This window comes from Oreochromis niloticus, linkage group LG17, assembly GCF_001858045.2.
Source record: "Oreochromis niloticus isolate F11D_XX linkage group LG17, O_niloticus_UMD_NMBU, whole genome shotgun sequence".
NCBI classification, from domain to species: Eukaryota; Metazoa; Chordata; class Actinopteri; order Cichliformes; family Cichlidae; genus Oreochromis; species Oreochromis niloticus.
Window position 1 is genome coordinate 8,527,300 of NC_031981.2, and position 22,720 is coordinate 8,550,019.

The 22,720-nt window shown below is 40.5% G+C and overlaps 2 protein-coding genes and 1 long non-coding RNA gene across 5 annotated transcripts in view; 1 reads left to right on the top strand and 2 right to left on the bottom strand.

Moving 5' to 3' along the window:
• Positions 1-451: 451 nt before the first annotated feature.
• On the bottom strand, positions 452-4,826 carry LOC109195221 (uncharacterized). The gene is made up of 3 exons (XR_002056910.2): positions 4,674-4,826; positions 3,673-3,770; positions 452-3,517 (listed from the first exon to the last, which is right to left on the bottom strand). It is a non-coding gene; the product is annotated as an uncharacterized LOC109195221 (long non-coding RNA).
• A 183-nt stretch (positions 4,827-5,009) lies between these two features.
• ccdc146 (coiled-coil domain containing 146) overlaps positions 5,010-22,720 on the top strand; it is a 52,723-nt gene continuing 35,012 nt past the window's right edge. For 2 of the 3 annotated variants that reach the window (XM_013274672.2, XM_003450742.4), the window contains exons 1-2: positions 5,010-5,196; positions 6,195-6,388. In XM_013274672.2, coding sequence (XP_013130126.1) covers position 5,196; positions 6,195-6,388 — 195 coding nt within the window. In that variant the 5' untranslated portion in view covers positions 5,010-5,195. Of the gene's footprint in view, positions 5,197-5,875; positions 6,026-6,194; positions 6,389-22,720 lie in introns of those variants that run through there. The other variant, XM_013274673.3, reaches the window with a different exon arrangement.
• On the bottom strand, positions 6,715-18,097 carry fgl2a (fibrinogen-like 2a). Its single transcript, XM_003450741.5, has 5 exons — positions 17,276-18,097; positions 16,408-16,612; positions 11,569-11,788; positions 8,803-8,973; positions 6,715-8,699 (listed from the first exon to the last, which is right to left on the bottom strand). Exons 1-5 carry the CDS (start codon positions 17,849-17,851, stop codon positions 8,384-8,386), a joined length of 1,488 nt encoding a protein of 495 aa, XP_003450789.1. The 5' UTR covers positions 17,852-18,097; the 3' UTR covers positions 6,715-8,383.

The following is a 22,720-nucleotide window of genomic DNA, read 5'->3' on the forward strand; positions in this document are numbered from 1 at the left end:
CAAGCAAAGCACTTTGACAGGTTTTAATGGTGAATATTTTGAATATTTTGACACCCATACAGATCCAAGTAAAGATCCAGTGCATCCTGTAAGGCAGGGGTGGGCAATTCACTTCCCCACTGGGCCACATGATAAACTGGAACTGTTGTGAAGGGTCGCACCAGCAGACTTAAGATCAGTTTATTGGTGCGGTCCTCAACAACTGTCCAAGTTTCTTATGTGGTCCAATAGGAAAATTAATAGGTATGGTAAACTGCATTATGTAATCCAGCATAGTAAGGTAAAGCTGTAAATGAAAAGTGCATATCTGACTGATTGGACATGATAAGGACACCAGATGTAATTCTTCTGATATATTATACTTCAAAAACTACATTTCAAAGATGCAAATGATAAAATACAAATGAATGATTAAACATTCTTTAAAGATCATACTTGTGTCCTAAAACGTACACAGATACTGACTCACACATATGGCCTCAATTGCAAGTTCCTGTAGACATACTGAAAACACATTGAAGGTTGTCCAATATAGCTGATTTTCTTTTCTTTTTTTTCCCTTTTTTTCATGAGAGCCAGTGGTTCAAGCTGAAGGGGGTCTTACGGTTTGCATTACAGCAGAACAGTTTTCTTCTTAGCCTTCTCCCTGTTCACTGACTCACTATGGAACAATATCCCGGAATCTCCACAGAGATCCCACCGAGACTCTGAATAATGACATCAGCCTCACCATGTGCCAACAGCAGTTCTGAGTTCCTCAGTGATTTATGTTTTAAGTAGTCTGCTCAACCGAGATTTGATGCTGCAAAAATATTTACACTGAATGCCAGCTCAGCAGTATGAAGTTTGATCCAACATTAAAGACAAAAGGAAGCTGGATGAAGTTTAGATCCCGGGAGTGAAGCAAATTACAGTAATCACAACACCTCTATCATCTTGTGCAATATTGTTGCATCTTATTCTATCATTAACATTCAGGTAAAGATCTCTCATGGAAACAAACTTTATTTTAAAAATGACTCTGCACAAAAGCTGGTTTCACCGTCTGTTCAAAACTTGTCTCCAGTCGTTGTCTACAAGGCTATTGGACAAGAAAAAGCTAACAGCACACTAAATGTACAGACAACACACATTGAGTGTGTGTGTCTGTGTTAATTAAGTTATTTAGAAACAGTTTTCCAACAAGGAAAGCGAGGGTTGTGGTGGTGAAGGGTTTTGTAAGATTACACCAAATCCCCAAGTTGCATTTGTTGTGACTACAGTACTGCAATAAAACAGAGGTCTGGAGTCTGCATGTTGCATAAAAGTCACTTTTTCCTATGGCCTGATTTGTACGTGGGCTCTGGAGCAAACAAACACAGATGGGACATGCATGCACATTGTGCGACACCCACGGTAACATTGGTTTTTCACCTGTTTTACAAAACCGCAAGAGAGGAGAAGCAAATACCCCTGGTACCCCGACTGTGCTCGGATTTGCTGTCAGCATAGATTTTGTTTGAGTATTTCACATCTTATTCAGGTGGATGTTTATTTTCCTTCACACAAGACTAGCATCGATATCCATAATCCGATCTTGATCACTTGCACATAGTGTGTAATCCTTGTTTCTGCCTTGTTAAGTCCCCCATGTTGCCTGACACAACATGCATCATCAACATCTGTTGTAGATTGTCGAACTTTACAGGAGTTACTTTGAACTGTGGTGAAAAAAAAATCTAACTCATAAATCCCCAGCCAGCAATTATGGTTAGGTTGATGAGAAGACATGGTGGAACAGACTTTTATAACATGTGTAGTCAGCATATTTTGACACTTGAAAAGTTAGTTACATCAGCAAAATATGAACAAAGTCAAAGGAGCCCCCCCACCCCCAATGTAAAGCACTGACTAGCTCAACAGCTAAAGAAATGTCAGCTTTATGCACAAATATCCATCATTCCCACAATACACGGCAATCCTGATTTATTCATCCCAGAACAGATTATTTTTGGGTCATGTTTTATTTACCCAAATATGGTGTACTTAGGGACATTTTTTTTTTTAAATACCAAAATAAACTAAACCCTTCCAGGACTGGAGAGATAACATATCCAGACTGTTGGAGGCTTTTCAAGGTTAATTTGGAAATGTGGCTGTGTCAAACATGAGGGGGTGGTTATTAAGTTATTGACATGTTTGCTTAGCAAGTAAGCTAAAAAGAGAATTTTGTTCTCTAAGGGGCTGCAGGTGGTATTATCCTTCATCTCTCCAGCTTTTCACTTATATGGGCTATGCTGTTGTCACTGATCCTTTCCCCTGTTTTGTTACATCTGTAGCAGAAAAAAATGTCACAAATTGGAAAGATCTCATTTTAGCTGATGACTCTGAAGACAAAAAAACCCTTGAATAACCAACTTTTTATCAGTTGATGGGACATGATGTTGAAATGAGTAACAGGCAAATTTGCTGCTGTATTGATGGCAGTGAAAAGTCTAGTACATATCTGAATGTAAGTATTACTGCATAATTGAAGGGGCAGCTTCTGTTTGTGTGCATTCACTAACTAACACTTACAGGCTGCTTCATGAGTTATGCCTGTTCAACTGCGTCTTATATCTAATCAGCTCTGTCACATGGCAGCAACTCAGTGTGTTTGAATATGCTCAAGACGACCTGCTGAATTTCAAACTGAGCATCAGAATTGGGAAGAAAGCTGATTTAACTGACTTTAAATGTGGAATGGCTGTCGGTGCCAGATGCTGGTTTGAGAATTTCAAAAACTGCTTATCTACTGTCAATTGCTTGCACAGTCACCTCTAGGGTTTGCAGAGACTCATCTAGAAAAAAGGAAATATCCAGTGAGCAGCAGTTCTCTGGCTGAAAATGCCATTTGACTGCCAGAGATCAGGGGAGCTTGCCCAGACTACTTTGAGCTTGATAGGATGGCAACAGATAAGTACTCATTATAACTAAGGCATGCAGAAGAGCTTCTTTGAACACACTGCAACAGAAGACCACACTGCGTGGCATTCCTGTTAGCTAAGGACACGAAACTGAGGCTGCAATTCACACAGCATCGTCTATTGTTGCTGACCATTTCCATCACTTTATGATACACTGTACTCACCTTCTGATGGCTGCTTCCAGCAGGATAACACACCATGTCACAAAGCTCAGTGTTGTGTATCAGTTTTATGGTGTATTTTTTCCACTCTGGCTCCTGAAGCTGTCTTCCTCTTCTTACCTGCAGTCCATTGGCAGCAATCAGCCAGGCTGTACTTTGGGACCAGCTCAGTCCTCAACATTCTGGCAGATTGTTAGCTGATGGTGTCATCTTTGGCCTTGGATCAGCAGTCACACTCTTCAATCATTCTCCTGGTTTTCTCTGACACTGGTCTTCCTTGCCTACTGGCTACCTGTCAAGCACTCACCTGCTGGCTTTTGCTGCTCACTCCTCCTCGGCTGTCGGGAGCAAAAAGAAAAGGTAAGATACCTCACCTGCCTGCCCTTCTGCTCACTGCTACGCCCCATCACTCTGAGAAAGAAAAGGAAAGGTCAGACATCTTGTTTCACTCATTCAGTCACACTCTCTGACACTCACCTGGAAAACCACATCACCGTCAGGAAACTTGGCTCTCTGCGACCCCAAGTAAACAACCATTCATCACTCATCTTTGTAAATATTCTCACCTCAATCCTGTGTGCAGAAATGATTCATCACTGCCTCTGCAATAGTGGATCGCGCTCCTGTGAAGCCTCTCACTGCCCTGTTTTAACTCCAATGATCCCTGTGTTCAATAAAGTGTTGTGAATAAGAAAGAAACAGTCTACTGAATCTGCGTTTGGGTTCTCTTTTGAATTGCTGCTGTCTGTCTGACACTCAGATCATTTTTAAACTGGGGCCTTGAACATGACAATAAGTTCGCTGTACTCAAATGGTCTCCACAGTCACCAGACCTCAATCGAATAGAGCACCTTTGAGATTTGAGATTAGCATTATGAATGTACAGCCCACAAATCTACAGCATGTACATAATGCTATCATGTGAATATGGACCAAAATCTCTAAAGGAATGTTTCCTGCATTGAATCTGAAAGCAAAATGATGTCCAACCCTACTAGCAACATTTACCTAATAAGGTATATATGTGTGTTGTCAGGGCTTTGCATCTCCACTGGGTGTACACATGGCATTGTGAATGCACATGACTGCATTACTATTCCAAATTTATGACTTTTCTAGACAAAAAAAGAACTCACACTTAGAAGATGAATTGGTTTTTGTTTGTTTGTGGTGTGTGTGTGTAGCCAATGGACATGTTGGACATGCCAAGTAAGTGTAAAATAAAATTCAACAAATAACAAATGTTTGAGGATTGCCAAGCCCCTAAAGAAATGAAGTCCAAGAAGGTTTCTCTTTCCTGGTGCCAGTAAACTCACAACTTTTGTAGTAATATCACATCCTTTCCTAATGGAACATCTTTAACGGATCACATACCAGCATGCACACGCACATACATATACTGCTGAGACAACACATCTCAGCAGCTGTTGCCGGGAATAAGTTACGGGTCATGCCACCTCCCACAGTACAATGTGGGGAAAAAATTTTCAACACCACAGGAGAACAATGGCTTTGAATCACTGCCATCTTTCACCCTGGATATCATTTTAAGGTTTTCAACACTCACCAGTTCAGGGTGTTCAGCCAGCTGGCCACTGATGTTGTTCCATGGAGCCAATTTCATTACACACGGCGATTACGCGCTAGAGATAAAAAGGCTTAATTAACCTGTAATTTAACGCCATCTGCTGGACATGCGCTGCAAGTGTAAAATGAGTTGTTGTTTTTTTTAATTCTCGGATTGAATGAGGTCCGTTGGGATTTTTGTGTATTAATAAAACAGGAGAAAACGGTAGATAAGTAGAAAAAATAACCATAGCTTGCGCATTACTTTTCAGTAGAGGTGAAATTCGAGGCTTTCTCCTTATATTAAAGTGGACGTATAGCGTCGTTGTTATGGTAACCACAACACACCACGAAAGTGAAAAGTCGGTGATTGGGTTTTGCTGAGATTGGCTGTGAAATTATTTAAATATATATATTTTAAAAAGGCCTGTGAAGACTCCAGAGATATAAGAGTAAGGAATGTGTTTCCTAGTTTATCTAACAAACACCAAAAAACCGGACACAGCAAGTAAACTGGCTAATAAGTAAGTTTCTGCATGCTTTAATTGAACAACACACTCGTTGCTGTATTGTTATGTCGTATACACCTTTTTGTATCACATTAGCCCATTTTTTCTATTTTTATGGCCTTCTCGTGTGCTTTAACAGAATTTAGAAGCAGAAACTAAGCTGGAGTCGCTTAGCACCAGTTATAGCCGATAAGCTGTCATAATTTGGTCTTTTTGCGTTTTTCGAGAAAGTACGCTTTCTGTGTGACGTTTAGAGGTCAAATAATATACATCATCTTAAAATGTTTTGAATATGTTTAAGGACAGTGCTCACAAATTACTTTGTGGGATCTACGTTTAAAAAAATATTTATTGATTTTGATTTCCGGCGGAAGCGTAATCCTTCAGAATAAAAGCAGGCTTTTGCATGGCTAATTCGGTGTATTCCGCACATACAATACTTCTATTCATCCCTCCATCCTCTTCCGCTGATCCTTCTGAGCGTCCCAGTGGGGCTGGAGCCAATGCCAGCTATCATAGGGCAAGAGGCGGGGTACACCCTGGACAGGCCGCCAGTGTGTCGCAGGACTAACACACAGATATAGACAACCATTCACACCTATGGGCAATTTAGAATTACCAATTAACCTAACCCCATTAATTGCATGTGTTTGAACTGTGGAAGGAAGTCGGAGTACCCGGAGAGAACTCAAGCAAACACGGGGTGAAAACATATAAAAACCACACAGAAAGGCCCCAGCCAGATAGTGGAGTCAAACTCAGGACCTGTTTGCTGTGAGACAACAGTGCTAGCCATTGCACCGCTGTGCTGCCCACCTTTAGTCATATTATGTTTTATTTATTGGTAAGCAAGCATAGGGAAGGGCATTAAATGTTGAAACTGTGTGCCAGGACTTTGGTGTAACAAACATTTAGATATTTTCGGATTCCTGTCCCACGCAGCTTGTGGGATACTAATGTTTGTTTAGTGTGTTTCTGTCCTAAATATTATTATGTTTTGATCCAATCATTAGTGAATCCATCCGAGGAGGAGACAGAATGCAGGCCTCAGAGTGCAGAAGTTGAAGTGGAAGAGCAAGATGAGGATAAGGGAATGGAGGAGGACGCCCCTCTAGTGGCCGTTGCACCCGATGCGTCACTCCCAGAAAAGCAGCCCTCAACCTCCAGTGAAGTCTCTGCTAGTCCTGCCTCCCAGTGTTTAGATGAGGTAACAGTCATGTGCATTGTTGTGTTGTTATTATTTTGTGAATGGCATTTTTAAATTGTTTTCAGAAAGATAAACATCCCTATTTGATAGTTATAGTGAGAGATTTAACTCCCATAACTCAGAAGAAAAGAAAATAGTATCAGATATGATATAGATGCATGTATTTGCACAAGGCTAATGTTCAGGACTATTATTTCCTCCATTCTTTTGCAGTTTAATTGCTGATATCAAAGTATTGCACATACATAATGTGCGATAAAGTGTTTGTCATAAACATTAAGTGTAAAAAAAAAAAAAGTGAATATTTAGGACTTGAAGTCATCCTGTGAATGAGCACAACACTTTTATTAACTTTATCATCACAGACAGTAAACAGACAGTAAAGTCACAGTCCCACAGTTTTATCATCTTCTGTGAAGCCGATATGAAATCTGCCTTTTATTTAGTGGCTTTATTGGTTCAACACCTCGTAAACCCATTTGTTATGGGCATGCAGCACCTCATCCTGCATTTTTACAAGCCTCATTCAGCCTCGGACACTAGACGGCAGACACTTTCAAAGACACTCATGCGAAACTTGTATACAGTTTTTGTATACATTCATTTGAAAGGCGATTCCAGTACACAAGTGGAGCAGGCATGAAAAGGATTTTAAACCGATGGAACATTGAAATCTGCAACACAGCCATGGAATATTAATTTTATTTTTTTCCCCAATATAAAAATTGCATATCTTTTGGCACAAGAGCTGAATATGAATGATAGAAAAGATCAATCTGATACACACAAAGAATTTCAATTTTACGCAGATATTTACTATGAATGATCACAATTATGCCCAGTCCTTCTCATTACTCAAATGTCATCAATCATTAAACTCTGTACTGCATGACCATTGTATCATATAAAAGCTATCATACCTCTCAAAGTAAAATAAATACTGTACACATCCTCATAATGAAGCATTTCTTTCCCCAATCCTTCCCATTTACAGTGTGTATAAAATGAAATAAATGGTGCTATACAGTTTCCTAGCATTAGATAGCAGTATTGTACAAGAGGAGGATTTTACAGGTTATGGCAAAGAGAAGTGTGCAGTAATTCGGTGCATCCAAAGGTTGGAAACACATTTTTTTTCCTCACTGCAATGTCCTGCTTTGTGGCTGCTCTCAAGAAGAATCTAGTAAAACATCAATAATGCAGAATGCACACACATACATGACTAGAAATTTATTGGATGCTGCGTATTTATACTGGGATGTCTTCTGTGGTATGGGATAATGATAAATCAGCAAGCTGACCCAGAGCAGTGAGATAAATGCCAGAGAAGGGCCAAGTAAAGCTATACATTTATTACTGGCTGTAATTTTTCTAACAGTTTGACTCTCCAGCTTGAGGTCTTTCGTAATGATTATCGGACCCACTCAAAACTGTATCATCAGCTCTCGTATACCTCACTTGGGTGGCTGCTGTTAATTACAAAATCATTTACAGCAGAGAAAGTGATAGCTCATTAGTTTTTACTACTAGTATGTGCTGCGCTGTGTTTCTACGCTGGGTTTATGGCAGGAGGCAGCAGGACAGAAAGAGAAAAAAAAATGTCTAAGACCAGTGAAAAAATCTCTTCTGGTAACCCTCAGTTTAATGTTATGGCCCGCATAGGAGGCTGGCCTACACTGCATGGGAGTTTTTTTTATTTTTTTTATTAGTCCATCATTGTTCATAGTCCATTGTCCTTTATTATCATCATTTTAATCCAACATTTTGAAGGCCACACTCACTAGAGTGGAAAAGTAATAGCACACTTAAATTTTTCACAATTATTGTTATCATTAATGCATCCAAACTACTTATAGTCCTATCGGTGCACACGTACGCATGTGTAAATGTGTAAATGCATGACTACTCGTGAGTGTATGAGTCCTTATGTACTTGCTCTTCCATTTTCTTTGTCTTTGCCTGCATGACTGCACTCACAAATATTTACCTGTCCTCTTAAGGAGCATAGTTCTTGGGCCGTATCATCATTTTGACAGTTTTAAAGGCCTGCCTGTAGTTGGTGGGGTAGAACTCGGTCGACATGTTGTGCCACGTTCCCCAGAAGATCCCGTTCCTGACTCCCTTGTACCTCTTGTGATAGTACTTCCCGTTGAGGTTGGCTGACATGCAGGCGTCAAACCACCAGCCGGAGCTGTAGTAGCCACCGCAGTTCCCAGAGGGGTACATGTCGTTGTCGCGGTCGGGTGTGGAGAAGAACTTCTGGTCGTGGTTGAAGTGCTTGTTGAAACTGAGGGCATTCCCAGCCGTCCCACTGTAATGAGACATTGATATATAAGGTGTGCTGTTCCAGTTTAAGGTGTTCTAGCAGCAACTGAGAGTGAGAAATATTGCATGTACAGAAGTGAACCCTGTACCTGTATCCACTGACAGACAGACGGTAGCGTAGGTATTCATTGGCCACATAGAACTGATCATACTTTGCATACTCCCGGACACCCTCAAAGTCCTCTAGCTCGATACGCAGAATCATATCTTTTGCTTTTGTCAGCAAATGGATATGGTCATTGCCCAGCCAGAACTCACCTCTGCAGGATAGAAAGGAACAAAATGAGGCATGCTGATATATATATAAAGCTCACATACTGGGTTAGAATTTCAATATGGGTTTTTTTTTTAGCAAAATGCATGTGTACTCCAATAGAGGAAAATAGGAAAGGAGGAAAGGAGACATTCTTTTAGTGGGAGTTTAAGCCTGGATATTAAGACATGCTTAGAAGGTTGTTTTGAATAATTTGTTTAAATCTGCAACTTTATGATCAGTTGAAAGGGGATCAGATCATCTACTGTGGTCATCATTTCCCTAAGGCCTAGTCCACATGTAACTTGAGTCTTCTTTTGAAAATGGTGCCTTTTCTTCTTCCTTTCTAAGTAAATAAGTCTGCACAAAAAGATAAAAATGAAATGAATGGGGTTTAAGAGCATGCCAAACCAACAGGCAGTATTACCCTGACCTCAAAGCCATAAACCCTTGTTGGCTTTATGGCATGAGCCAAAAATGTTGTTTTTGTACTCGTGATCATTCACTACTCTCTACTCCCTGTATAAGGAGTTTTATGTAGAGAGCTAAATAGCGAGCCCATTAACAAAATGAAAAATGCCTTCTGATAATATTTGCCTCATTTTCTCTGTCTTGTTACATCAACGCTGTCACACAATTAGAGCTGAATAGATCAACATCGGTTAGATAAGTGACTAATGACATGCATATTTCTGATAAGTGCATTGAACAGAGAGTAATTCCTCAAGTTGATGAATCTAAATACTTTGTGGCAGTTTATTTAGTGTTCTGCTTTCTTTTGTTTCATTACTCTGTCTTTTTTTACTTCAACACAATGCATGATGGAATGCAGCACTTGGGTTTTCCACTTTGAATACTTTGAATGCACTAAATAGGGTATAACAGTCCTTCTGTACATACAACAGCACTACAAATATGGCAGACTCAGTGTTTTCATGTGGACCAAAGACCAAAACACAGAAAAAGTTATGATTTTTTTTAAAAATATCTCTATCTTTGCCCTTAGTTTTATTCATGACAATCAATCATTGATAATGAAAACAGGTGTTGAACAAACAGTGATATAGAGAACAGGTGTGCATCATTAGCTCCTAAGTACTGAGGGATTAGACTCTCTCAAGTTTTGGTAAAGGTATTCTGTAGCACATGACATTAAATGAGCTCTGATTCACTGGTAAAAGAACAGTATAGATGAACAATTTCCTACTAGCAAGACAAAAAATAAATACATTGAACAAACTGCTTGTTTTTGTGTATTCTTTAAAACTGTATAGCTTGCAGCTAGTTAGATGAGCAGGTGGTAGGCTCTAGTGTAATGAGGGTCCAGAAAATAGTTGAGTTTGACTCAATGCAGTGGTGTGTAGTGCTGACTTAAAATGATACAGGCTTGACTTAAAACAATGCATGCTGATTAAAAAAGTTGTCCAACCTTTGCTGGCACTGCTTAATGTCACTATGTCACATGACATTAAAAACTCGCAGGAGTTTTCAGTGTCAGTCGTTGCATTTGCAACCAGATACATTATGTAAGGAGTTTGGTTGCAAGCCGGCAGCGTAAACTTTGAAGCTTCTCTGTGAACAAAGAACCTTGCTCTCACTGGCTTAAGGCTTCACTGATACACATGATGCGTGGCACATTTTGTTATTCTAAGAATGTCTTTCAAAAGGGGATGCTTTTGTTTCTTTTATCTGTTGCTTCTGACAGCTAATGCTATTTCTACATATGGGAAAAGTATATAGATTAAGCCTTTTATTGGCTTTTTGAAAAGGTTTATATACATTCAGATTCAGACTGTAAACAATAACTGGACAGATTGCTGTACTAAAAAGCAGTTTTTGGACTTAGCATCTGGTAACTTCTGGTTTTCTGGCAGTTTGCTTCTTACCATTGTCATGGTAACTTGTGCTGCAGACCTAACCTGCTCCGCAACAGGTTATGGTCAAGATAAGAGGTCCGCGTGTATGAACTCACCATCTACTGACCAATCAATTCCCTGGAAAATAGGATCACCATTCCTGGAGGATCGCTTAGACCTAGGTGATCAGATAGTAAGAGGGCCTAAAGGTTTTATGATCTAGGCATTTAGGATCTTTTTCTTTACTCGATGAGCCTCAGTAATAAATCTAGATTCATAGAAGCAACATTGTTCCTTCATTTTCTTTTTCCTTTGCTGCAGGCCATTTTGAAACCATTTTATTGTTCTATAACCCTTAATATATGGTTGGGAAACATGGCTCTCAGACTGCTAGGCCTCCAGGTGAAAGAATGAGGCAACCACTGTAGTATATACACATCTAAACCCTAATTTGAGTGAATGTCTTCATATATTGGAAAGCTCTGGGTTTACTTATCCAGTTCATAACCACCGTTGCGTGACTGCTTAGGCTGATTGCTGATGTTTGAATAAGTGAAGCCAGATAAGGAAACGATATCATGGGTATGCTGAGCATGCTTTGTAGTACAGACCCCAGGAGTGCTTTGCCTGCCTATACGTTATCCTGATATCCGGTACAGCAGAAGCCATTGGCTGTTTCCTCTAGGAGCTAAATTATCAGAGGAATGCCCAGTTGTGGGGGAGGAGGGGTAAAGAAAATAACTAACCTGAGGTTCCCAAAGCCTTTCTTATACTCAGCCCAGGTGCGGTTGAAGCTGACGGACCCATTGAGGCGTTGCTGTATCACAGTCCAGCCACCTCCGAAGGACTCCATGTCACAGAATACCTCAAACGTCCCATTGCGGGCGTCAGGTGTCACGCGATATATACCGTTCTTCCTCACTTCCAGCACATTGTAGTCTGAACAGTCCCGAGGGGCTAAGATGACTGCATGGGTGGCAGTGAGAAAGAGAGAAGGTAGTTATAAGCAGATGTTACTGGATGATATTCAGTAATATTTTCACTCTGGTCTGGCATTGTTCCCTGAGACAGTAATAGAAACAGGCCCTGAGGCTGAGGAAGGCTGGAGAAAAGAAAATGAGATAGGTTAGTAGGAAATCCAATGTGGAAGTTCTCATCCCTGCCTTCATTTAAGAGGAATGCATTCAAACACAAAAACACCACTTCACCACATTCTTTTTGCCTGTCAGACATCTTCCCGTAACCATTTCTTATGTATAAAACGACATTAAAAACAAGCTGATTGTGAAATATGTATTTCACAATATTTCCATGCTTATCTGAAATATAGTATTTAGAACCATTGAAGAAACAGCCTCTGCCAGGGGATAAATTCCTCTAATCTTCCCACGTGCAATAGCACAGGTCCATTTTGTATACCTTCAATGCATTCTGAGCACTTTTTTTTTAACCTGGCCACTTATTCGTCTACCTCTTCCTCCTGTCCCTGTGTCGCACTGCAGGCTACCGAATCAATCCAAAACCAAGGTCCAAAGACTCCTGTCAGTTAGGATTTTGGAAGTGAATGGAACAGTCTTGTCAAAACGTGGGAAAGTGTAAAACTGGATTAGTGAGCCATACCCCCTCCATGCACACTGGCACCTTGGGTCTAAATTGTCCTGACACTGGGCAGGCAGCATGTTGGACCCCTTTTGAGTGTTAGATGCGCTCCATTGATGATACAATGTTCTCATAGTCCTTAATCTCTCTAGAGGTGCAGTAGATTATAATAGTGTTGGGGTAGGCGGTGCTCATACCCCAGCAGTAGTACTGGTATAGGAAGGAAAACAGGTGTAGGGAGTGAATAGTGTTTGTAGAGTGAAAAATACATGTTCCTGTGGATAGTTGTATTTCTATTTTAAAAGGAACTGAACTAGCAGATGGAGCGCAAACATTTATTTTGCTCACTAAATAAGCAACTTCGTTTTCTGACAACATTAGACTTGAATGCTTCAAGTGGAAAATAGCTGCAGATGGTAAATCACTCCATATGGGAGTTGATCGCAAGGTTGAAATGTATCCTTGTCACCTTAACAGCTCGGTCGGCATTTGGCAACAAAAGAATTGACCCGTAAATTCTTTCAGTGTCACACTCACTTTCAGCGTCTGACTGCAGTGTCGCCACTTCACATCTTCTTTTCTATTTGTCCCCATCTATCTGACTGGGCAGTCAGTGTCCCGAGACAGACAAGAGCGATCTCCATCTCAGTACCTCTGGCAATGTGCCTGACCTAAATAACTCTAATATCAGCCACTTACTCGTTCCTGAAAAACTCTTGGCTGATGGGCTGTCTATGTGACTGTTGAGGCAAATTAATAGCTAATTGGTCTGGGACAAGGAAAGTGATATCTGTCATTTCTGAAAATGATCCCAAAACAGTGTATGTTTACAGTAAAAGGGCAAAGCCCACTAGGGGATGTACTCATTTCTGAGTTGTTGTTTGTGGACAGCAGAGAAACAGCGTGAGGTAAAAGCCTGACTGGTACCCACATTACTATTCTAACCTTGACAACGAAGGCCCTGTAAACTCATCAAAGCAGTAATTTTAGCCTACATCATGATTTATCCCCCAAATCCCACAGCAGCGAGAAGTCAGAAGTCAAACAAAGCACTGGAACATGACTCATATGTTGTTTTGCTCTGAGGGGAAAGTTCAAACAACTTTACCAGAGCAAAGTTTCCCCCCTTCTTCTTCTTTCTTACTCACTTGTTTGACTGGCAAGTCGACTGACATAGGCTGATGAGTCCCACGACATATTGACTGACATGCTTTTTATAGATGACATTTTGACAGACTGATTTGACTCTTGGCGCTTTGCCTGTTTGACTTCAGACCACACAAGTGATTCTCATAAAAGGAAGACAATTATTATCAAGAAGTACGCCTCATGTCAACTGAGGAAATGTGTATCGAAAGTGATAGCATACTACTGCTTATACTACTTCAGTTTTGATGGAAAGAAACTCAAAAAAAAAAATGCGCTTCCCTTATGAAGTTGCCCGACACCAAATTTCCAAACGAGCAGTTCTTGATGGAGGACTGAACATCCATTCTCATTTTGTATGATTGAGTTAATGTAGCTGAACAGGGACATGAATTTCTATGCTTCCTGCAGGAGTGAAAGTGAAGATCAGTGCTCGCTGCAAAAATGGAAATTGGCAAAATGAGCGAAAATGAACGCTTAGAGCACTTTGAGTGATAACAGCATCTTGACAAATGTAGTTTTACTCCCTATTAATGGTGAAATTGCAATTCTACATTGGGTTAAATGATGGTTACGGTCCTCACAAAGTTGGCATTTTTTTAATTTGCTGTGTAGTTTGTGTAAAAGGCCTACAGCAATTTTTTAACCTGCCAGAAATGCCTTATATAGCTTTAGTTCGAATGCTAGATAGTTTATTATTTGCTTCACTAAACACTTTTGACATTGTGGTAAATAACCAGCAAACTCTTATCAGTGAAAGTCTATTTTGCTCTGCCCGTTAGGAGCTCGCAGAGGAACATGATCAGCATCTGGTTCTAACATGGACCTATTAAAGTTTTCAGACAAGAAAAATTCTAAAAGATGTTCATTTAGCAACTTTTGGAGAAACTTTTCATCACAATTTCTAGTTTGAGTGATCTTGTGAAACACCCTAAAACAACATATTGTTCGCTGTCCTAAGTAACAGCAGCTGTTTCTTTTCTGCTACATTTGGATGGAATTCAGACACCATTAGGCACAGTTTCCTGAGCTGAAGTCGGATACTTATCCAGTTCTTGACCTGAACAAAGCAGATAGATGTACAAAGACAAGTGCTACTGACCCTGGGTGCCATCCGTGACTACTGTAGTGTCAGGAAAACCGCCTTCATTATTACTTGTGGTATTGGCAAGAGATAATGAGAGCTTGTCTTTTTATGCAGTAATGAGCATCCAAGAGCATGACCTCCAGAAGGAGGCAGGGAGGGAAGCAGAGAGAAGGGACTAGGAAAGCGAATTAAAGTGGGTGAGACAGTAAGAGGTAGGGCAATAGAAAAGAAATATGAAATAGAGGAAAAATGAGTAGAGGGTATAGATGCTTTGAGGATAAATGCATAAGGGAGGGAAAAAAACGATCGGGTTTGAAGGAAAAAGAAGCAAGTTGGAGAAGCAAACAGAAGAGAAAGGGATGGGATTCCCTTCACACCACTGTTCCAGCTAATCTGCTTAGAAATAAGCTCACATCTGTTTTCCACATAAAAGCCCCAATATAGTGTAACATTCATACTGAAGTACTGGATAGTATTTGCTTTCTGAAAGTGCCCTGCATTTCTACTGTGCTCTCATCCAAAAGAGCTTTTACATCAATGTAAAGTGGGGTATTTGTTTTGCTTAGCTTGTCTGCAACCCCCACTGTTTCTAGATACAATATCACAGGCTTGTTTAAACGGTCATAAAACTTCCAAGCAGGGAAGCACTGATTAATCTGCAAAATATCGATATCAGCTAGTGTTGGTTTGTTGGCTGATATCTCAAGTACAACAGCATATACTGGTGTCAGTGATATTCATCTATTTTGCTCGAATCAATTTCATGCTGGCTAATTGTTCAAAGATAGCGTGATGCTGTTACACTTTAAAGCATTTTACTGTCGATCTGTATCGGCCCAGAATTTCACAATATTTGCATTCCTACTTTCAAGTGTGGGTCTTTTTCTGCCTTCCCTTTTTGAGTTTGTGCACATGGAGAGTAGTGAGGGGTCACTTCGGTTAGTTATGTAAGAGTTAAAGTGAATTCTCACTTTGAACCAAGTTCTATTGCTTCACTCCAGTACAGTATGTGCTCAACTTAAAGCTATTTCACTCTGTCCATTTGTGCACCGGCTACTCTGAACCAGCCACTCCACTCCAATAATGTAATGAATACAGTAACCTTTTGGTACGCATTAAGATGATGGAAAATTCCATTTCTCAAATCTAGACTACACCTAAATATATAATATTCTTCATATCAGTAATGGAGAAGACATGTTGCAACAGACCAGTGAGTGTGGTTGACAAGGACACTGGCAACATAGAAGATTTCACTTTTCATTTCCCAGGAAGAAAGGTCTTGCTGGGTGAAAGTAAACACCCTGACTCTGATTATTTTTGAAGTTGATTATAATGTCCACTCAGGAATGATTGGATGCAGCCTATGCCAGAAAATATATCCCCCTGCAACCCTGCTGCTAAACTTATTTAACCAACAGAGTTTTATTACAATAATAACATTTTTTGGTGATTTTTTTAGGAAATGAAAAATGTAAAAGTGCACGCTTGATCATGCTCAGAAGGATTACAAAAATGTATGAGAAGAACAGAAGAGAAAAGGGGGGGGCGAAACATGAAATGGCAAAGATATAACAGAATAAAACATAACAGAAAAACACATTCTCTTTTAACTGAAAGCCCTTGTCACTGGGAAGATGGAGAGGGCAGATCAGAAGATCAGAGGAAAAATAACAGGACTAAAGGAATGGAGGGTTAAGTGTAACAATGTAGAGAATATTATTATTAATTATCTTAATAAAAGCAAGCTTACACTGAGGGCCAGTCTGGGCTGGACATTCAGTGGTACAGCTGGAGCTGAGCTTGTTGACCGCTCCGGTGATGTTCTCCACTCGCCTGTCCACCATAGCCTGCACATTCTCCATGTTAAGGAGGTTGATTCCCTCCAGTCGACCCTGCAGAGCTGAGATTTGGTTCCTGGCATTGCGCAGGCTGGCTGACATCCTATTCAGCTTCACCTGAGAAAGGCCAGAGCAAGCGTGAAGGAAATTATTTTTGGCATGCACTACAAAGCAGGCAGATTACCGAAGTCACCAGCCCCCTTCATTGTTTCACCAGCCAATTTGAATTTTAGAATGGAAACAAAGTCTGCGTTACGATTGGCTGTCTGCCAAAGTGGCTGTGAGAGTCCATAAGCTTACCAGACGGCAGAAATTTACTGTCACTGGGCTGGTGTCTAACTCTGATTTTCCCACCCTGCTTATTGTACCAGAAATTTTCCCTGGCGGAGTGGCGCCAGGTAGGACTTTGCGCGTCTTTTAACATCTGGTCGGTTTGCATTCCAGCTGGGCGCATCTGACTGGAAGCATGAAGCACGCTTCATATCAGTGTCCCCTAACACTTTCACAAAGCTGCTAAAGATCTGGCTTTCTGACAATTTGCAGGGTTTTGATGGAAACAGAGGAAATGGTGCAGTGCTTCTATTTCACATGTTGTACACACCTCTGTGCTCTACAGATATAGCAGAAAATCCACACTGAATTGAACTATACCAAAACAATCTTAGATCAAGGTGAAAAAATGATAAATTTGAGCTCAACCAAGTGTGTTTGTAAGGTAAATGATTTATTCCTTGGTTCAGTCCTATATTTTTTCCTGTAAGTGTTAACTTTGCCTCTTACCTGCATCTCCTGCATGTTTTGGCTCGGAGCAGGTTTCCCAAAAATTGAACCCGGTCTTGCAGCATCCACAGTAACTCGAGGAACCATCCCATCTCCCCTCTCCTCTTGGCTGGATCCACCTTGCACCTCCTGCCCCGTCACTTTTTCCCCGGCATCCCCCTGAATCAGGATTTGGTCTGCCTGCTGGTGTCCAAAACCTCCGCTGCCCCGTGCCCCACGGCACTCCTGGCACCCGCTTTTCAGCTTGTTCACTACCTCCTTCAGGCTCTGCAGCTCCTTCATCGTCTTCTCCAGCAGCCTGAACTGCTTGGGCAGCTGGATGGTGAGGGGAGGCAGAGTGATCTGGTAAGGGCAGTCCTCCCCATCCTCTGCCCCAGAGCTCCCACACTGGCCCATAGGTCTAAGTTTGACAGGGCAAGAAGTGGGAGTGCCAGACTCAAATCCCAAATGGTAGGATCCTCTAGAGTCCCATCGCTGGTGAGAGTTACCAGGAAAGTCTGCTGCCTGGCTGATTCTGAGTAATAAGGTGCCTGTAAGCAGGAGACCAGCACAAACGCAAAGCCCAATTGTCCTCATTCTTCTGTGAGATTTTTAAATAAGTGTGTGTAAAGAGAAAGCGTCTGTGTCTGCCTCTGATATGAACTTGGAGTGTATAGTAGTGTTTTTGTATGTGTGTGCATGTGTGTGCCTGCAGATTTCCTGTGTAAGTGTGTGGATGTGTGTCCAGTATCTTATTTGGTGTAAGAGAGTGTGTGCATGTGTATGAGTGCAGTCTGCAGGAGGGAAAGAGCGCAGGGGAACTGCCGCTGCCTCAGATAGCTGTGTCATTAATATCAGGACAAGTGAGGGAGGGAGGGAGGGAGAGAGAGGTAGAGAAAGGGATGTGAGAGAGGGAATGTGCTGATTTTCAGAGGATGGGAGGGGCAGCACTATTGCGTAATGCAAAACACCATATCAACAGCACTGTAAAAAAAAAAAAAAGATTGGTGGTGGTTGGTAGATAGAGAAAGAGGCAGAGTCCTTTGCCTGCAGTCCGTGCCATTCTGCCTTATTCTCAAGTCAGCTCATTTCCCCGAAGAGCAGAATGACTCAGTCCACAGGAACTATTCACGCACTGTTCTGTTTTTTCATGCTGTGTTTTTTTTCACAGTTTTTAACATTTAAAGACCCCTCGTTGACCTGGTTCAGCTTCCAAAGCCTTACTGAAAACACTGGATCACATCCACTGTGCTAAAGTCTCTCAATTGTCTCCTTATATATATGGTTTAGTACCACAGAAAAGGTTTGTTTCAGTTTGTTTAAGCTGGCAATTTCTTTCATCTACTGAGCCTGCTTGGGATCTTGCAAATTGAGCATAACATTCATTAGAGACTTGTATAAAATGAGTTTCACCTGAATGCTGAGATTTTCTGAATATTGAGTGTGTACTGATACGCTGTCATGATAAGATTTAATTTTTGCACTATAATACACTTGCAGACTACAAACCTACATTAACATGAAGAAAAACATTTCAGTTCAAATAAGACATGGCACTAGAGAGCTTCTATAACCATATCTTAAAGGTGCCCTTTGGATTGTCCTTGGAAACAAATTCAAATACATATTCATATTTAACGTTTCTTACTAAAGCCCATTGTTTATACCTGTTCTGAACACTTGTTCGATGACTGGATAGCTGCAGGTTTAAACTTGTTTTTCATTTGTTACACAACTATTTCTATGAATGTGTGTGTGAATGGGTGAATGACTGGATATGTAAAGCACTTTGGGGTCCTTAGGGACTAGAAAAGCGCTATATAAATACAGACCATTTACCATTTACCATTCCCCAGTACTCTGTTTCCACCTTTCTACCTTTTTTTTTTTTTTTTTTTTTTTTGGTGTTCAGTTGCTGGTGATTATGAGTCTGGAGCATTTCTGACACAGTGCTTTTATGTGTCATGTCAGGAAATGTTTGGAATGGCTATTCAATTCTTTTTCTCTAGCGTGGCGAAAATATGGTAATGAAAAGCACGTTTTGTGTAACAGCAGGCACGTTACGCATGCAACATTGTACTAAGAATAAAACAGCTTTTTATAACCGAAGTAGCTTCACTTCCAGTCAGGGTGAACGTGATTAACTGAAGGTGCTCTTTATTTGACCCGCTTAATGATTCATCAGGAAGAAGGTCTAGTTTTTTAATGAAGGAAAATGGAAATGTTATAAATACAAAATCAGGAATTTGCAAGGCTTAAGTTTAATGAACAATGCTTTGGCTGGCACTTCAGCAATATGTTTAGGCATTTATTTTCTCATTGAAAACTTTACCTTGTCTCCTGTAGTGGTGGTGATCACAGAATAACTTAAGATACACTCCTACCATAATACATCCCTATGATAACGATTTTATGGCGATACAGTGATTCAGTAGAAATTGTCATTTTCATTGTCATTTTATTATTCAGTTTTGTGTAGATTCCCTTTTTACCTCTGACTTTTGTTTTCCATTTCCCTCCTGTGTTAATTACCCTGAGATCACCTTATTCTCATTCATCTAATCAGTAGCATCTCAAACTCGCAGAGTAAAGACAAAAGTCGAATCACCAAGAGAATCTGTTTAGAGCGTCTGTATGTTTGAATAAAACTATTAACAATTGCATATAATTGGCAGTATACCAGTTATTCATTGCCAGCTGAAAGATCACTAAGACAAAACTAGGCATGCTGTCTGAACTACAGATACTACAGTGAGTTTCTGCAAGTAAAAGTCCTGCTCATGTTCTCCATAGGGATTTTGACCACAAGCCATAATGTTGTAACCATCCAAAGCAGCATAACTTCGAGTTACAACATTGTGAAACAATGGGACGTGCTCCCATAGCAACCACATGTTTATGTGATAACAACCTTGTTTTAATCAAAGAAATCGTTTCATTCGTGATGTTGCGAAAAAGAACTACTCTGTCTACCAACCTAAATTGAAATTGCGAGGTCTCTGATTGGTGGAGGTCGCTGTTATCATGGAGATGTTTAAAACTGAATCGCTTAGTGAGTGTGAAACTTCTAGAAACTTTGATACGATGACTGCACACAATTCAATTAAATTGTATTTATATAGCACCAAATCACAAGAGCAGTCGCACTAATTTATGACATTACCAAATTATCATCTACAGAGGAGAACAAACTTTTTTATTAGACACCATCATAGTTTATTCGTTTTTATTTATTATTATTTATCTGGTGAAAACAGACAGCAGCTAGCTATCGGGCTAACAAAGCTTGCATTTGTGTGAAACACCATTAGCTTGCATGCCTAGTGCATAATTCAACAGTGTCAAAGCAAAAATTAGATTTAAGAGTTAGTCCTCATGAGGATTTATATTCCTGACAGCTGAAGAAAGCGAGTGAACTGCTATCCGTGGAGGTTTGATGTGTTGAGCTGTATTGGACTGTCACTTGCACTGACTAGTGAAGAATTGGACCATGTCAATAACTAGGTTATACCTTACTAGACACACACAACACTCACTATATTATAAAGTCTTTATATAAGGATTTCACTAGAGAAAATGAATTTGAAGTTCACCTCCAAAACTGAAGCCCTTAAAACAGCGGTCTGTCACTCTATTACAATAAATGTATAGGAATGGGGCTGAATGAATCTAACCAAACTGCAGTCACATCCATGAGCTTGCACATGGTTTATGTGTTTCAAAACTGCTATGAAGTCGCCAATAATGGATTTATGAATGTGTCTATAGTGTTTATTTAAATATGTTAACAGATAATGACGCCTTTCTTAATCAGCAAATGAACAATACACTTGTTTTTGTATGTAATGAAAAAGTGGTGCTGTGGTTATTTTCAGTGGTTTTTGTATGGTCATAATTAATATTGCAGTCATACTTCATCACAAACATTACTCATGTATGAGCCTCCCTCCTGGAGCATCTTATAGAAATTATTAAGCAATGAAAGCCATTAGCATGAACTCTTTAGGGCTCATAGTGACTACATGAGGCTGGAGGCTTGGAGGCTTCTTTTTGTGGGTTCATGAACTTGGCACTGATTGTTTGTTTCTGGGACGTAGCTATGGTTTCAATTTCTTATGTGATTCATAACCACAAGATGTGCAGTTGTTTTTTCTTACTCATTCTGGAGCATTTTTTGCCTCGTTACATGTCTTATTTCTGCAGAAGTGATGTCACATTTCTACAGAATAAGTTTAAAAACCTGGCACTCCAGGAAGGAAAATGTTCCTGAACAAAACTTCTCCTGACAAAGAGATCCAGCTTGGCCGTAGGCTCCACTCCAGTTCAGACAGTCGATATGAGGAGATGACGGTAGAAATAGAGAGCGACAGATCATGCCATGGAATTCATGGCTTTGCCTCGTAGCTATTGTCATTATTTTTCTCCCTGAGGGTGCAGAGTATTAAAGCCCACAGTGTCTTTTTGTTACACACTCCACATACCTGCTGCACTACACACTCATATTCCTGGAAGGTTTTACTGCTGTTCTGCAGCACAGATCACATGCTCGCTTATGTGTGCGGAGGTTGGGGGAAAGATGGACAGCCACTGGATGTGCGTCCGTATGCCTGAGTAAATATCTTCCAGTAATTGTCTCCACCTCTCTTCAGAGATGCTTTGCCACATGTGAGCCTCATGCACCCACCCCTTAAAAGCCTCCAGTACCCTCCGCTGCTCAAGATAAGTCTTGGCACCAGAATTAGAGAGTCTGCCTGGAAGCGCTTCAGGCTGCTTCTCTCAGATAAATGCCCAGTGTACAGCCAGGATGTTTGTTCCATCACTGGTGTCATCTGTGCTGCTGACAACACAAATGGCTGTGTAGAATTTAGCGTCAGATTCTTTTTTTTTTTTAAGTGAATTAGTTTCAATTTCGCAATTAAGTCATTATTAAAGAGTAGTTCAAGACGTATTTTGGGATGGTCCACCTGCCACAGTTATAGTTACACTGATATGACCTTGGGACTGACCCCACCCCTTTCCCCCCCAAAAAACCCCCCAGAAAAAAACAACATTGTAATAAATCATATTAACCAGAGAGTCCTAATCTAAATCATTCACAACATTCATATCTTTGTCCTTTCGGACCTTGGAACGTGGTTGGGTACTTCAAGCACTTTTGACAATAGCCAGATAAACAATATAATAGGATGAATCTGAAAACATAATGTTTGTAGTCGAGTTGAGATATCAGCCCACGTGCGTGTATATATATGATCAGAACGTTTGTGTGTGTTCATTGCCGTTAGATTACTTGCTACACAGTCCGACCTGAGATATCCTCTGTTCTGCAGCTCTTTGATACAGACAAGGCTATCCCTCATTACTCCCTCCTCTCCACCAACCTGGCTCTAAAGATAAGCCCGGAACAACACCTGTCCTCTGTTTCTATCACTGTTACACACACACACATACAACTCCCTTTGCGAG

Bases quoted from the DNA above. Each gene is read 5' to 3' on its own strand.
- fgl2a (XM_003450741.5), bottom strand. From the start codon at position 17,851: ATGAGGACAATTGGGCTTTGCGTTTGTGCTGGTCTCCTGCTTACAGGC. The intron at 8,974-11,568 runs GTTAGTTATTTT...TCTATCCTGCAG, and splicing joins AAAGGCTTTGGGAACCTCAG to AGGTGAGTTCTGGCTGGGCA. The intron at 8,700-8,802 runs GTACAGGGTTCA...GTCTCATTACAG, and splicing joins CTGTCTGTCAGTGGATACAG to TGGGACGGCTGGGAATGCCC.